The sequence below is a fragment of the Salarias fasciatus genome, chromosome 20, assembly GCF_902148845.1.
Source record: "Salarias fasciatus chromosome 20, fSalaFa1.1, whole genome shotgun sequence".
Taxonomy (NCBI): domain Eukaryota; kingdom Metazoa; phylum Chordata; class Actinopteri; order Blenniiformes; family Blenniidae; genus Salarias; species Salarias fasciatus.
Window position 1 is genome coordinate 6491163 of NC_043764.1, and position 11724 is coordinate 6502886.

The following is an 11724-nucleotide window of genomic DNA, read 5'->3' on the forward strand; positions in this document are numbered from 1 at the left end:
GCCGGTCCACACCCTGCCGGCTGGAGGGCGGGCGGGACTCACACCGCCGTTCAAATCGCTGAGCCCAAGAAGTGAGGGGGGGGGGGGGGGGGGGCATTGGGGTTCCACAGAGATTATTTTAAAAAAGACTTGACTTCACTCCAAACCACGTTCACTGCTTTCACTGAGACACTACAGCAGTACCAGAACTTTCTTTGAGAGGTAGGAAGAGACTAGAGGGTGGAGGCGTGGACATGTGTGTGAGTGACGGGGAGGAGGTGTGTGTGTGTGGACTCAACTCACAAACTGATGGGGTAAAAATCCGGGGGCAGGGGCGTAAGACCAACATGAATGACAAATAGCAACAAAAAGAACAGTTTTATTTGTTTTCAAACAAAATGGTTGAGACTGTTGTCTGAGGAGGAGAGCGTGAGTGGACCAGACGTGCTCCTCCTCCTCCGGTGTCGGTGTCGTCATGGTGATCACAGTTAACCACGGGGGCGTTTACCATGTTGTTCCCGCTGCCGCCGCTCCCGCAGCGCTCCTACTTGGCGTTGGCCGAGCCGCTGAGCATCTTACGGACCGCGCGGGCGATGGCGTCACGGTCGATGCCGAAGATTCGCAGCAGCTCGTGGGGTTTTCCACTGCGGGGAACCTGGGACACCGCCAGGCGCTGGACGCTGAAGCCGGTCTCGTTCACCACCGCCGAGCACACCGCCTCGCCGAGACCACCTGAGGTTGGACCACAGCAGATTACAGAGTTTAAAGGGCAAGGTTGTCCAAATCAGAGCCTTCTTTCCCCCTCCTGTTATTAGGATGAATGTCTTCCATGCTTCCTATGTTCCTCCATCACTCTGTCATTTTCAATCTCTTCACACTTCAGGGGTGATTGAGCTCTGAGATCTGATCCGGGCTGACAGCAGAGGAGCCCACCCTCCCTCGATTGTCTCACTCCTCTTCTCGCCACACCTTCACATTGTTAAAGGGTAGCTTCAAAAATCATTAATATGAACACTAAAACAAGCTTCTTGTCGCCGTTCCTTATCTCTGTACAGAGACCATTTAAACCATTTAAAATTCATATTTCCACTTGGTGTAACTCCTTGTGTGAATTAGACTGTGTGTGTGTGAACAGAAGCGTCCCAAAGCGCCACTCAAACAGTCGGCCTGGCTCCCTTTTCTTCGCCTCCACTGTGAATAAGATACATGTCGTCTTTCAGGATGAAAAAAAAAAAAAAGCTGCTATATTTACAACAGCAAACACACACGGTGACAAAGAGGAGGAGAGAGGGACGGATGCTTGTTTCAGTCACGCTGTATGTAGGTCAGCGAGAGCCCAAAGGCCAGAGCTGAAATTAAGAAACCCTGACAGGCTCCGCCCCCTCCCCTCCCCCACTATACATGTATATTAAAAAATAAAAATCATTAAATAAAAAATAAATAAATAATATGATATAAACACACAAACACACACTCCTTTCTTTTCTTCCTTAGGCTCCTCATCTGCAGACAGACATTTGTCCTTTGTTGCTTCTGGCTTTTTTATTCATGAGCTGATACACAAGTAGAACAAACACGCAACCAGCTGCATCCCCGTTTTTCTCATGTCTGCTTCTTAAAGTTCACACACTCCAAACGAACCTGGCTGGCCGACTTAAAGTGGGCTTTATTGTGCATTATGTTTTATGCATCAAATAATCTCTTATCGTTGTTGGTACATGAGATCTAACAGTGTCTGGTCTTGTTTTCATTGTTCTAATGTGAAACACTTGATATTTAGGAAATAACATGGTTGTCAACAGCACAAGCTCGACTTTCACACAACAGCTAGCTGTTGTTTACCTTCATAGTAGTGGTCCTCCACGGTGAGGATCCGTCCTCTGGTGGCTCTCCCGTTCTCGATGATCAGCTTGTTGTCCAGAGGTTTGATGGTGAACGGGTCGATCACGCGGATGTTGATTCTCTCTGAGGGGGGAGAGATCAGGGTGAACTCTGCTTCTTCAATCGCTAAACACTGAACTTCCCCGTTTTTCTGCCTCCATGGGCGTCTTCTCACCATTCTTCAGCATTTCGGCCGCAGCCAGAGCCTCATGGAGGGTCACTCCGGCCGCCACCACAGTCACATGGTCATCGTTGGTTTTATATACAACCTGAGTGGAAGGAGAGGATGAACGTTTGTATGTAGAAGTTTACATTCATTCGGAGGACACTGTGATAAAATAACAGTCCACAAACCTTCGCCTGTCCAACGTGGAAGTCCTCGTTACAGTTGTAGATGATGTTGTTCTCTGGGCGGCTTGTTCGGATGAAACACAAACCCTGGAACAAACCGCAGACGGTCAACAGGCTGCTCGGCCTTCAGCTCGTCCTCTGGATGAAGTTCGATCAGAACTTTGCGAACCTTTGTGTTGGCAGCCAGCTCCACGGCCTTCTCAGTGGAGACGCCGTCACTCGGGTAGAAGACGGTCGCCGTGGGGATGGCTCTGAACATGGCCAGGTCCTCCAGACCCATCTGAGACGGCCCGTCCTCCCCTGGTCACACACACAGAACGAGCCAGTGAAACTAGAGCCCAGGCGTCACAGTGTTAAATACTGAGAGACCGGCATGCTTTCAGTCTGTAAAGAGTGGCATGCAATGTACCTGAGGAGGCGGAGGAAGAGGAGGAGGAGGAGGAGGAAAGGGAAGGAGGAGGAAAAGGTGAGAGGGGATCGGGCCACTCTGTCATCACCTCCATGACACAGAGGCAGAGAGGGGAAGGTAGGACGGGAGGAGTGCTGATACCGGGAGAGGAATATGGACAACACAGTGACAAGGAGGCTGAGAACATGAGGGTGGAAAAAAAGGTTTAGCATTGTGAGGGATTAAAATCAACGAACAGTGAGGAAAGGGTTCAACCTGCTGAGAGAAAATTAAAAACAAGCGTGTGGCAAACTTCATGTGGCACAGCGAACTACAGCATGCAGTCAGATTGCATTTGAGAGACAGGTGTGTTTGTGAGTTTAAGTTGAATGAGTGAGCTAAATCCATTAAAAAAATATTATGTACAGGTGACGAAAAGGAAAACGTGTGATTGAAGAGAAAGAATGTAGCTATTTTCATCTTTGTGCCAAATAATCAGGCTGTAAGTATCTATTGAACCACTTGAGTTAAATCTTGTTCAGTTCCTCAGGCTGATCAATAATTGTGCTGTGGTGAGTGTACGTGTGGAGATGCAACAGCAGCTGTGTTTGTTGTTTTTGTCTAAAACAAATTGACTTTACACGTTATAAAAATGCAGATCATAAAAAAGGATGTTCAAGGTTACAGACTAGCGAAGGCATCTTCACATTAAAACGAGTCAGAGTTTCTATCACTTTTCTCTCCGACTCCACATTACACTGAATGACAGGCGAGGTCAGAGGTCAGAGGTCAGAGGTGGGGTCTGCTGACTGACCGATGGAGACGCCGCAGTGGGAGCCGCACAGGTTGATGTTGCTCTCGGAGATGGCGGCCATGCGCAGCTGGTCGTAGGCTCGGGTGAAGAAGGTGGCGAAGGTGCTGGCGAACACCACGTTCCGCTCTCGCACGGCGCAGCCCATCGCCACGCTCACCTGCAGGGAGCGAGGGAACGAGAGCGAGGGGGAAGAGGGGGGAGACAGGAGGAAGAGGTGAAAACGTGCAGTCACAACACTGTATAGAAACACAAACTCCTAACTTAAGAATCCGATCAGTTCAGACTGATCGATGAGATATTTCAGTCGTCTGAAGGCCGCTCTCCCTCCCGACCGTCTCACCATGTTCTGCTCCGCGATGTAGCACTCCACGTAGCGGTTGGGGTGCTCGTTCTTGAAGAGCTCGGAGAAGGTGGAGTTCTTGGTGTCTCCGTCCAGAGCCACCACCCGGTCGTTGTAGCGGCCCAGTTTGGCCAGGGCCATGCCGTACGCCTTCCTGGTGGCGATCTGAGCTCACAAGGAGGTGAAGAACATCATCACTGCATTCCATTTAAAAATACACGACCGACGCGTTGATTTTAAGAGCGGGCTGATCTGGAGTGCTGTGTGGAACCGTGCGCTGAGCCCACCTTGTCTCCAGGCTTGTAGCTGGGAGCGCTGGGCATGCGGATGTTGCGGAGGCTGACGGACGACGTGTCCTCGCTGGGCGGCGCCGGATACAGGCGCTTGTTGCAGCTGATGACGCGGCTCTGCAGCTCTTTGATGACGCCCTCCGCCATGTCTTTGGGCAGCGGTTTGCCGTGCCAGCCCATCTTATCCTCGGCCGCTGAAAGACAGACACACACAACGGAACGTTGGTTTTTTAAAGCACAGATGTGTTGAATGTCTTAAAGTCAACAGCGGTAAAAACATTTTATTTGGTTTTGGAATATTTCTTGTATGAATTATGTTTACAATAGACATTTTCAGTAAAAGCTAATTGATCTTCTAGACCTTTCAGGGTTTCAGGTCATTGCTTTCAGACAGAGGGAAGAAACTAGACGATCAAACAAAACCCCACAAACAGTGAGAACATGCAGAATCCACACAGCCCGGATTTCAACGGAGGATATCCCTGATCTATTGACGTGCACGTGAGAACGTACTCGTCCAGCCGTCACATTTTCATCCCCAGTGGGTCACAATAGGTGTAAAGGTTAAAGGTTAGAGTCAGGAGGCCCGGGTTTACACGAATACTCGAAATTTCTTAAATTATCTGATCTTTTTAAAGACAAAATCCGCCTCTCTGTTAAAACAACTGCCTCTTTTTGTCTCTCTGTTTTTTCCTCACACACACACACACACACACACACACACACGTGGTCGCACACTTTCAGCCTTATGTTTGTCACAACACAGTCACAATGCGACGCTGCTGGGAGTATATTCTACACATTCTGAGGGATTAGCGCGCTGCAGCGGCTAAAGCACTGCAGAGCTGCCGGGATTACGGCGGGCTCGGGCCCCTCTGCTCCTCAGAGCCGCTACAAAAACTTCTGACAGGACTGTTATTCGCAGCCGGCCGTCGCCACAGCGCAGTCATCACTTCAGGAGAAAGTTTGGAGCCGGAATCAGGATAACGGGGGAAAATGTCCTGATATTGCGCCTCACTAAGCAGCTGATTACCTGGGATTCCTTTGCCCTTAATGGTCTTGGCGATGATGGCGAGCGGCTGGTGACGGGGCTGACTCAGCACTTTACACAGCTCCTCCACGCTGTGGCCGTCCACGATGATGGCGTGCCAGCTGTGCAAATACATATATCGTTAAATCTTCATATCACATTCAGATTCCTCACATTCACACAAAACACCAAACTAACCCCCCCCTCTCACCCAAAGGCCTCGCAGCGCCGCTGGTACTTCTCCACATGGTGCTGCAGCGGCGCCGGGTCGCTCTGGCCCAGCCGGTTGATGTCCAGGATGGCCACCAGGTTGTCCAGCTGGTAGTAGGAGGCGAAGGCCATGGCCTCCCACACCGAGCCCTCCGACAGCTCTCCATCCCCCAGCAGGCAGAAGACCCGATAGCTTCAGACGAACAGAGCCAGGAGAAGAAGGTGAGACTTCAAAGCGGCTTCACAGCGTTTAGCAGACTGAAAGTGCTTCAGATTTAAACACCGACTGGGATTATTGCACCAACCGATCCACAGTCACTCAGTGGACTGATGTATGGAGACAAAGAGACAAAGAGAGGAGGGTAGTTTTCCATATCTGCCCCCCCCCCCCAGCCACACCCCTCCCATCCTCTGAACCTTCCTATAGAGCCCGATGTGACAGCTGACCCTCACACCTAAGCACACACGCAGGCGCAGAGCCTCCGCCGCCCCCCCGACCCCCCCTCGACCCCCCCGTCGCGCTCAGATCATCCTGAGCGGTTTGCTCCTGTGGGGTAACGACTCCTGACAGCTTTCCAGTCAAATAGACACATTCTCATTAAAACTGGAAGATCGGCTGAGACACACCGCATTACGCCACGCATTCCTACCCAAAGACAAAAAAAGGGGGAAAAAACCCCCAAATACACAGAACAGAAAGAAAAAGGAAAAGAAAGAGAGGAGAGGAATTTCACTAAAGTGTGGAGAAGAGGTAAAGGTGAAATCAGCATGTGAAATGTAATCTCCAAATATCATAGAAATAATGACATTTTCTGTTCATCATTCAATATTCATCATTTCTTATTATTGTTCTGCATTCCACCTTCACAGATTGAATTTGAAATGAATATTTTCTTACTTTTTGCATGTATAATTGTGTGGAAAATGTTGCATTTGTTTTTTAAGTTATTTGATTTTTAAATAAATGAAGCGACAATAGCCACTTTTGACAACCATGATGCATTTTTGGTTCAGTATACAAGTCTTTAAACATTTGAAAAGGGCTTCATCATTCTTAATTTGCTAAGTAGTAATTCAAAAGCAGCAGGAATGTGATTACTTCTGCAAATTGAAAAATGTAAAGTAAAAGTCCCAGTGTATTAAAACATTTAGATCAGTGGCCTTCAAATTGTAGGAAGATCCAAAGTTTAGAGTTCTGCGCCAACTCAGACTACCCAAAACGCCAACATGAAGCAGAAGCCAGAATGTTTATGAAACGAACTCGTCACTGGAGAATCAAAGCAAAGACAGAGATTTTAAAGGCGATGTCTGTCCCAACCCCTCATGGCCCATCGATTCCACTGACCCACCCAGTGGCTCTGCACCGTACAGCTCCAGAAAAACATCTTTATTTGTCTCACACTGCATAATGAAGCACCAGATGGTGATTAAACACCAGATGCCGACTGTTTTCACACAATGCGATATAATTAATGGCCGTAACCTTTCTCCTGTTAGCCGTTAAGATGTTTCTAGTTTTATTTGTTTGATAATCCGTTCCAGATAGTCTGCAGCTGTCAGAGCTGTTAGGGTTAACCGTAACCCTCGCCTGTTCGTTCTCTTCATAACATCCATAATCCATACGATAAAATCCTGTCAAGGCAAAACTAATGACAGTCAGGAAACTGTGCATTGAATCATATCATCTCCTTCCATGAGAAATGTAACTCTTCATGTGTTTGATCCGATAATCTCAGCCGAGCTCGACTCACTGAGCAGCTATTCTGCCTCGTCTCCGCCTCACTGAGGCGTTTTCCAGACAGATTCATCCAAGTATCTGATTTTAATCAACCTCACAGACGCAAAGTGATTTGTGTGGAGGGACAAAGGTGAGAGCTGAACCTGCAGCTCGTCTCTGTGTGAAGTTCCTGCGTCCTTTAGAGGGGTTGATATCATCATTTTCATTCAGCTTTTTGGGTTTTTTTTTTTAATTTCAGCAGATTCTTCTGTGGAAGCAGTGATGCAGCTTTCTAAGTGAAGCGTTGCTGTGAATTATCTTGACGTGCTGCTTCGAGCTATATGCACGCGCACGCGGTCGCACGCAGCAGACTGTATGGATTCACATGCGCGGTGTGGTGTATGTGCAGTATAATTGCAGCGTGGGATTCTTCACATTTTTTTTTTTTTTTTTTTACAGAGGGAAGATGAGAGAAATGGGCGAGGCAGAGAGATGAGGGAGGAACGCTGCTTATGCATGTGTGATTATTAGAGCAGAAACAATCGAGTGCACACAGGATGCAGAGAGAGCGATATGAAGGGCAGTCAGCTCAGAGTGCAGCCACGGCGTTCCCTCTGTCGGCTGTGTGCTCAAAGCAAAAAAGCATGTGAAAATATCTGTATTTCTTTTGTCCACGTTGGAAGTGTTTGGAACTTTGACTCCTGAGAGCTGAATGGAGTGTGTTGTGTCCCAGCAGAAGCTACTGTTCTGTTTGTCTGCGGTTGGAATGAAATCCATGTGGTTGTTTCTAGAGCTCAGGAGAACAAAGGAGACACACGTGGAGCGATTAAAATCAGCCAACATCTCGCTGAGCGGCAACTGAAAAGTGCAGAGCAGGCTCGACAAATTATAACGCCAACCAATTAAATTAAGCAGACAGAAAAACAAATGGCTGAAAATAAAAATGAATCAGGTTTTAACTTTTTTTTTTGTGTAATTCACTCAATCTCCTGCCCAAGACGTTTCTGATTCTGCACTGTGCACACGGCACCACCGTGGATCTGGGTCCGAAGGTAAAACAAGTCAAAGGTCGGCTCTTCGGAGCGGCTGCCTAAATGTCAGCGCAGTGCAGGCCTGTCAGGGAGGCTTTGATCCCGAGCTCCAGGCTGAAATGTCACGTCTGCACCACTTGCCTCATCCTCCACTATGCCATGCATTATTTCACACAACCCACCTTAATATGTGCAGATGCAAGCTGGACTGCTGCGCTCCCTGCACGTCTGCCTCTGCTCGGGGTTACTCACTGTTCAGGTACGACTTGTGTGTGTGCAGTCGTGTACACGAGAGTGATTTCTGTGCGTGTTACCTGGCCTTGTCAAAGTATTTCCCAGTGTAGGCCATCCCACAGGCAGCTCCCAGGCCCTGACCCAGAGATCCGGTGGCCACGTCCACAAACTGCTGCTTCTGTTGGCATGCACGCACACAAGCACACAGAACATGCATCTTTTCTCTTTGACTGGATGAAAGCTTGTGGGTGCAAAGCTGGAAAGCATGAATAACAGCAGAGATGGATCGTTTTGAATTTCTTAATGGACAAAAAAAACACAGCCCAGCAAACATTCATGCCGAGATGAGAGCAGCTACAGTCGGAGTGTTGATGTGAACGCTGTTCTTACAGCAGAGGACGGAGCATCTGTGGGACACAGACTCAGCTTTGTCCTTTCCTGTCTGGAGCGTGAATCTGTGCTCATGTCTGCATATGTACAGAATGTGCAGCAAGTACACCGAACACTGTAAATACGGCATAAGATGTAACGAAAAATGCTCTTTTTCCAACCATTGATGATGATACAGAGTGAAAAGAGAAAAGTTTGAACAGCTTCATATTTAGAGGTTCTAACTAATGACTTTTTTTGCCCGACCTTGTTGTATCATTGTACATTTATAGAATTTGTCACTAACGTCTCCTAAAGCCTGTGAGCCACCACACTTTGACGGATAATAGAAGAAGAGGCCAGAAGCAAAGTCGAACTTAAAGTCAAGCACAAAACATTTGTCTCCAGTCGGCAGAACGGCTCTGGGTAACAGGAAGATACGAAGGGTGTTCAGAGCAGGAGGGAGAGACGATCACAGAGATACTGGTTTATTGTCAGGATTCTTTCAGCATCACAAATCTGTGCAACGGAAAGCGTTGACCAAAACAAAACACTAGATCGTTATCCAGGCACTCTCCTGCAGATCTGAGTGTCACCTCACCGGCACGGGGTGTCCCTCCAGGATGGAGTCCACCTTGCGGAGGTTGAGAAGCTCGTTCTCCTTCAGGTAGCCGGTCTCTGCCCACACAGCATACAGCACAGGAGCTGCATGGCCCTGAGGAGACAGAGGAAAAGAGATTTCATCATGTACTACCCGCAGGAGTGCATGAAAATTCCACCCTGACACATCCATGATGTCCATCTCTTACCTTCGAGAGAATAAATCTGTCATTGTTGGGGTTTCGCGGGTCTTCAGGCCGGTACTTCATGGAGTGGAAGAAGAGCACAGACATGATCTCTGCCACACTGCAGCATGATGTGGGATGACTGCAACAGAATAAATAGGAAACAAGAGTGGAATTAGATGCACGGGAGTCCAGTTCAAATGAACCCATGAGTTTCTTCAGTCCGCTGTTCAAAGCCTCAGACAAGGTCGGATTACATTAGTTACATTGTACATGTGAAAACAGGTGCAAAAGGAAGAATTAAAAGAGAAAAAAAGAGCAACACAGAGAGGGGGTTTGGTTGTCTGTCAGATCCAGTAGGTTAATTCATGCCAGACCATCTGCAGTCACCGTTATGTAAGACAGAGGACAACAGTAGCGACTTTATCAGGATCAGGCCAGCAGTAAGTACATATAGAGCCTCTCTCGCTCTCTCTCTCTCTCTCTCTCTCTCTGTCACACACACACAGACACACACACTGTAAGTGCATGTGGTAAATGCGTGTCTCCTCAGTGCCTCATGCAACATGTACATTCAGTACAAAATTCACTGAGCAGCTCCAAATCCGTTAGAGTCACAACATGTTAACACACATGATTAATTTCTATATTCATTTAATTTCTTTGTGTTTTTTAGGTATTCTTTTTCACAAAACATGCCAGTAATGACTTACACTGCCTTTTATTTTTTTTTTGTTCTGAAAAGAAAATAAATTGGATCAGATACAGAAAGGATACTGTATATAAAAACAAACAAACAAACAAAAAAGTCGTTTTCTGTTCAGCAGGTCGTTTATGCCCCCAGACCTGAACTGGGAAAATCATTTGTTCATTCATTTGTGATATAGGGTGGAGATAAAAATCTTCTGGTTCTCAGGAAATCATTAATATGGACGAAAACCCTTACTCTTTGCACCTTATAAATCTGAAAACCAACCCCAGCAGCACATTGTAGAAACATTACAAATATCCAGAAATGTGTGAAATGCAGCTTTACATGATAATTTCCCCTGGAAATATTTCTAAATCGTTTTCATCTTTTATGGCATCGGTTGCTTATAAACTCGGGATTCAGTAAAACTGCACGTCGAACGGATTTTCCTGCGTAATTCCGGCAACTCGAAGCGGCACATGCGGAGGCGCGGCGGAGGCGCGTCCGCGCTCGGACCAGTGGCAACGAGGCTGCAGTCACACGCGCACGCGGTGAGTCGCCCCGTGGGCTGCACCAGCACCGGCTGCACGCAACTCTTCAGTATGTGCGCGCCTCCGTTATATAACTGATCGCAGGGCGAGTGAGGAGTTCAAGTGCACCTGCAGCAACTCATGTCGGGAGCGCACATTTCACAGATCGTTTATATTTTTAATAAAAAGATTGTTCATGGTCTAATGCAACAAATGAGACTTTCCACTCAAGGATGCGGCGTACCGCGTGCTGCAATCCAGATGACAAAATTAATAAATGAGCTCAAACCTGATTTATATATGCATATATACAGCATATTTAGTGCGTAATTTACGCATAAGTCGGCACACGGCTCTCTTTACGCACAGATATGACGCCGTGCATTCTGACCTCCTGCATTTGTAATATACTAATCTCATCCATCTCCATCTGCACAGAATGCCCGTGCTGGACACGTGCATGCGCTCATTTAACTCATTTTTACTTTTTGATATTTCATACCCTCACAGAAATGCGCGCACAGTGCACGGAATACAGTGTCTCCAGGGATAACTTGTAGCGGTGCATATTTTAATCTCTCCGTCCGGTTCAGCTCACCCGCTGCCCGCTGCAGTCGTCGCCTTGATGGAGTTGATCCGGAGCCGGGTGGCGATGTTCCTGAGCGCCTGCACCGTCTGCTGGTCCGGTTTGTGGTAGTCCTCCATTTGGCCGATGCTCGGGAGAAAAAAAGCACACGCACGCACGCACAAGCCGGTTAAATGAAGTGAAGAGTTAAAAAAGTCTCCGGTCTGCTGTCCCGAGAATAAACAGGCGACGAGTGTGCAGCGGACGACGGCAGGGGTTAAAAAGAGAGCGCGCTGATGAGCAGGAGGGGGTCGAGCGGAGGGAGGGGGCGTGTTTGCAAGCAAAGCCTATGAATATGGCTAATCTGCGGCTGAAGGGATCCTCCAGTTAGTGCGAGCTGTCGTCCGAGCTCAGCCAATAGAAGAAAGGCTTTGGACCGAGACCAACAGACCGAGGCCACACGCACGGAGGACTCCGGGCGCACTTACGCACGCAGTTACGCACGGGTTTACCCTAAGC

General features: G+C 47.9%; 1 protein-coding gene across 1 annotated transcript; it reads right to left on the bottom strand.

The window, feature by feature from the left end:
• Positions 1-359: 359 nt before the first annotated feature.
• On the bottom strand, positions 360-11492 carry LOC115407910 (transketolase). The gene is made up of 14 exons (XM_030118485.1): positions 11239-11492; positions 9444-9561; positions 9236-9349; positions 8346-8443; positions 5285-5476; positions 5077-5195; positions 4041-4237; positions 3754-3918; positions 3414-3570; positions 2381-2511; positions 2215-2298; positions 2036-2129; positions 1822-1944; positions 360-711 (listed from the first exon to the last, which is right to left on the bottom strand). Exons 1-14 carry the CDS (start codon positions 11343-11345, stop codon positions 524-526), a joined length of 1887 nt encoding a protein of 628 aa, XP_029974345.1. The 5' UTR covers positions 11346-11492; the 3' UTR covers positions 360-523.
• Between the last annotated feature and the right edge of the window lie 232 nt (positions 11493-11724).